Source organism: Amphibalanus amphitrite, unplaced genomic scaffold (genome assembly GCF_019059575.1).
Source record: "Amphibalanus amphitrite isolate SeventyFive unplaced genomic scaffold, NRLGWU_Aamphi_draft 001770F_arrow, whole genome shotgun sequence".
Lineage (NCBI taxonomy): Eukaryota > Metazoa > Arthropoda > Thecostraca > Balanomorpha > Balanidae > Amphibalanus > Amphibalanus amphitrite.
The window spans coordinates 104,269-108,197 of NW_024883263.1; the positions used below are offsets into that span (position 1 = coordinate 104,269).

At 55.5% G+C, this 3,929-nt stretch overlaps 1 protein-coding gene across 1 annotated transcript; it reads right to left on the reverse strand.

Moving 5' to 3' along the window:
- Positions 1-342: 342 nt before the first annotated feature.
- Positions 343-3,501, reverse strand: LOC122375083. The gene is made up of 5 exons (XM_043354253.1): positions 3,333-3,501; positions 2,712-2,882; positions 2,350-2,463; positions 1,866-2,063; positions 343-1,480 (listed from the first exon to the last, which is right to left on the reverse strand). Exons 2-5 carry the CDS (start codon positions 2,853-2,855, stop codon positions 788-790), a joined length of 1,149 nt encoding a protein of 382 aa, XP_043210188.1. The 5' UTR covers positions 2,856-2,882; positions 3,333-3,501; the 3' UTR covers positions 343-787.
- Between the last annotated feature and the right edge of the window lie 428 nt (positions 3,502-3,929).

A 3,929-nucleotide genomic window follows, 5' to 3' on the forward strand; every position in this document is an offset into this window, starting at 1 on the left:
CACATCTCTCGCCTCGGGTGCGTTGCTGAAACATCCAAATTATACCAGCGTCGCCTTCGTATGCCCTTCAATTTTTTGTTTACCCTGCCAGACCCTTTGTGAGCCAAAGGCACCGCCTCGTCGTACGCGTGTCAATCCTGCTCTGAAGCTTCCCTTCATTCAGCGACTTGCAATATGTATTTTTCAGATCAATGAAAATCCCTGCCGATGAAAATATCAACTTGAACAAAATCTTGTAGCGATGCAAGTGGTAACATAGGCCCTATACATACCAGATCAGATAGCAACGGAGTATTAAATTGTTGTTGCAAAATGTAGCATATATAAGCAACTGAGTGGAAACCAGAGTTATGTAACTGCATTCCGCTATATTGACAATTTATAGGCGTAGGCAGCATTTGTTCCCTCCACAATACTGAACTTTGAGCCATTTCGGCGTTCATCACTAAGGCATACGCAAATAATTAATTGCACTTAGTGTCTTAATACCAGATAACATCACCGCTCGTAAAGCATCCGGGACATCCACCACCTTCGCTCCCCACGTAACGAACTACCAGGCCACAAGCATGTCGTTCAAAATTCATTTTCCAAAACCGGGACGCAATGCTATCACCTTTAGACAGGCCCACCATAGTGCGCTCTGAGCGTATGGGCAACGAGAGGGGACCGGGCGGTCCACCTACCGCAGCGCTGGGCAGCTGACCATCCCGAACGGCCTCTCACCGGCCGAAACAATAAATAACCCACCGGTGAGCGGCCGGGCGGCGCGGCCGGGCGGTCGGGCCTACTCGCGGAGTTTCACCTCGCCGAGTACAGCGGCGGCCGGCGGCTGGTGGACCACGGTGCGGAACCAGCGGGTGACACAGACGAGCCGCGCGCGCTGCCGGCCGTCCAGACCTCCAGTGAAGGCGGGCAGCAGCGCGCAGCAGAGCGCCAGGTCTGCCAGCGTCACCCGCTCGCCCACCAGGTAGGTGCGGTCTCGCAGTACAGCGTCCAGCCGCTCCAGCCAGTGTACGACCGCCTGGCGGCTGGCGGCGGACTGCTGCGCCGGCGCGCCCGCCGCCAGCCAGCCGGCTACCAGCTGGCGCAGCTCGTCCGCCTGGAAGAGCGCGGCCAGCACGGCCGCCTCCGAGGCCGGGTCGGCGCCTCCGCGCAGCTGAACCGGCGCCAGGTGCAGCGCGGCCGCCGCGGCGTCCCAGATCAGCGTGCCGTCGGCGGTGCGCAGCGTCGGACGGCGACCCAGCGGGACCGCGTCCGGCGCCGGCGCCTCCGTCACCGGCAGAGAGAGGCCCGAGTAGCCGGCGGCGATACGACAGAGCAGCGCGCGCGGGTCGCCCGAGCCGCAGAACAGTACCGGGCCTGAGCTGGGCACCGCGGAACTGGCGGCCGGCGGTTTGGAGGAAGACTTGGCACTCGCCTTGGAGGGTTTGGCAGTCTTGGAGGCTGGCGACGGGGCAGCGTTACTGGCGGTGGGTACCTGCGAAGAGCGGAACAACTTATCGTCACACACGAGGAACCTTCAAATACAAGAGCATTAATAGGTCTTGAGCTGGAAGTACATGTAAAACGGTAGCAAGGTAACATAGTCAACGTATCTGCAGTCAATTCTTTACAAAAAAAAAACATCACAGATCGTTCCCATTCCTCACTCCACTTCCGACACGAACGGATCTCAGCAATGCGTCTGTAGTTATAACCACCATATTCACACCTCAACATCTCATCCGTTCCGACCTCACACATCCCATCTGCCCCGCTTGACCTGTACCCATCAGCCCTTTCTGTCCGTCTCCCTCGACCAAACAGTCCCTCTACCTCCCGCCTTACGTCCTATGCTCAATAGCCTATCCAACCGGTCTCACCTGGACTTCGACGGGCTGGCTGTCCTGTCCGAGCGTGGTGCGCGCGTGCTGCCTGGCCGCCTCCAGACAGGCCTTGGCGGCGGTGACGTTGGTGCCGGCCGCCTGAGCTGACTCGGACTTCCCGCCTCCTCGGCCGCCCATCAGCTCGGTCAGCTTTGTCACCCACTCGTTGGCCTTCAGACCGGCCGCCAGCGCCGGCTGTGGGGCGGGCGGGCAGCGTCACCACTGAGCAAGGGATGACAGGACAGAACAGGACACAAGCATGACAGCGAACTTCGGAATACGACTAACACAGGAATACCCTGTAGGACAAAGAACAGCCTTACCACCAAGAGTATTCAAATCAATTTGAAGCTCAGCGGGATAAAATATCTTAGCAGGTAAGGCAATAATCACACAGATCCAAGGTGACTCACCCCTAAAACCTTATATTTTCAGCACTAGATCGCACTACGACCATAGCTCACAACCCACAGGATCCTACCTTTGACACAGCGCTCAGACAGACGATCTTTCCGGCATCCTCGTCCACGGAGAGGAACAGAGCCGACATCTGAGGCGCGATGGCCTTGACCTGCTTCAGGGCAGCATCCAGCGCCTAAGGGCACAAAAAGGTCACGTCAGGGGAGGACTCTTTGTCCCGGTAACGACGACCGGCGAGCGGCGTACGAAGAACTGGCGCAGAGGCTTTTGAGCTAGCCTCGACGGAACAAGTGCGACGCTGACGGCCAATCAGCTTGAAACATAACACAAGTCTCAGTACAACCCTGCCTGAGTCCAACAAGTGAACATCTAACTAGCTAAGCAACATAGCTAGCAGAGCAGACCAGTGTCTGTTGTGCTCACCTTTGTGTTTGAGTAGGCCTCCAGCCGGCGCACGATCCAGGGCAGCTCCTTATTGGCGGTGACGAACGCCTTCGTCTCCTCCACCACCGAGGTCATGACGGCCGCCTTCCTCGCCTTGTCCTTGTCGTCCAACTGCTTCTTCATCTTGGTCAGCTCGGCGCGCAGCTGATCCTGTAGCGGAGGAAAGACAGTCGTCAGGGCGCACATTACTGTATCCAGTAGCAGCCGGTACCGGGTTGGGTCGAAAAACAAAACACTTTTGTGGAGCGTTGGAGTCGTAAATGTTGTTGGTGAGCGAAACGTCTACTTGATGTTTATCTTACGAATTTGAGCAGTACAAGTACACACGTTGGTGGAAGATTTTAATAAGCCGCAGTCAAATAAGTAGAGTATTGATCCGATCATAAATTGATAGTAAAAAGTGGGATACAAAGCAGCTAATAAGCGATAGTTGGGTGAAGCTGTAAAGCACAGGAATGCTGAGTGAGAAAACAAGCCTGTCTGCTCCTAACAATACATTAACCCACTGTAAGGAATCGGTGTGGTCACTCTAGTCTCCAGACTTCTCAGTTAAACTTGTGTCAGTTCACCCTCCCCATCTCAATTGTAGCCGATTCCCACCTTCTTCCACTGCTGGATGGTGGCCTGTGAGATCTCGTCGGTCAGCTCCACTATGCGCCTGACGAGCTCCTTGCTGGAGAGCTGCGGGTCGTTCAGCTGTTCGGACAGCACGTTCAGCTGGTTCTCCAGGGCGGCGGAACGGTGCAGCGCCTGCGAGAGGCGAGGAAATGGGTCGGTCAGATGAAGGCAGTCGGATCAGACTGTGGGATGCGCGAACGGGCGCTGTGGTAGGCAATTCAGTGAAAATCAAAGTAAAAAGAAGATATTCTTGCAGAAAATAAATCCTGTCACAAGTCCGTCTCATGTATAACATTTCCAGGCTGCCTACCACACACACACACACACACACACACACACACACACACACACACACACACACACACACACACACACACACACACACACACACACACACACACACACACACACACACACACACACACACACACACACACACACACACACACACACACACACACACACACACACACACACACACACACACACACACACACACACACACACACACACACACACACACACACACACACACACACACACACACACACACACACACACACACACCACACACACACA

Bases quoted from the DNA above. Each gene is read 5' to 3' on its own strand.
- LOC122375083 (XM_043354253.1), bottom strand. From the start codon at position 2,855: ATGAAGAAGCAGTTGGACGACAAGGACAAGGCGAGGAAGGCGGCCGTC. The intron at 2,464-2,711 runs GTGAGCACAACA...TTGTGCCCTTAG, and splicing joins AGGCCTACTCAAACACAAAG to GCGCTGGATGCTGCCCTGAA. The intron at 1,481-1,865 runs GTGAGACCGGTT...CGCTCTTCGCAG, and splicing joins GCCAGCCCGTCGAAGTCCAG to GTACCCACCGCCAGTAACGC.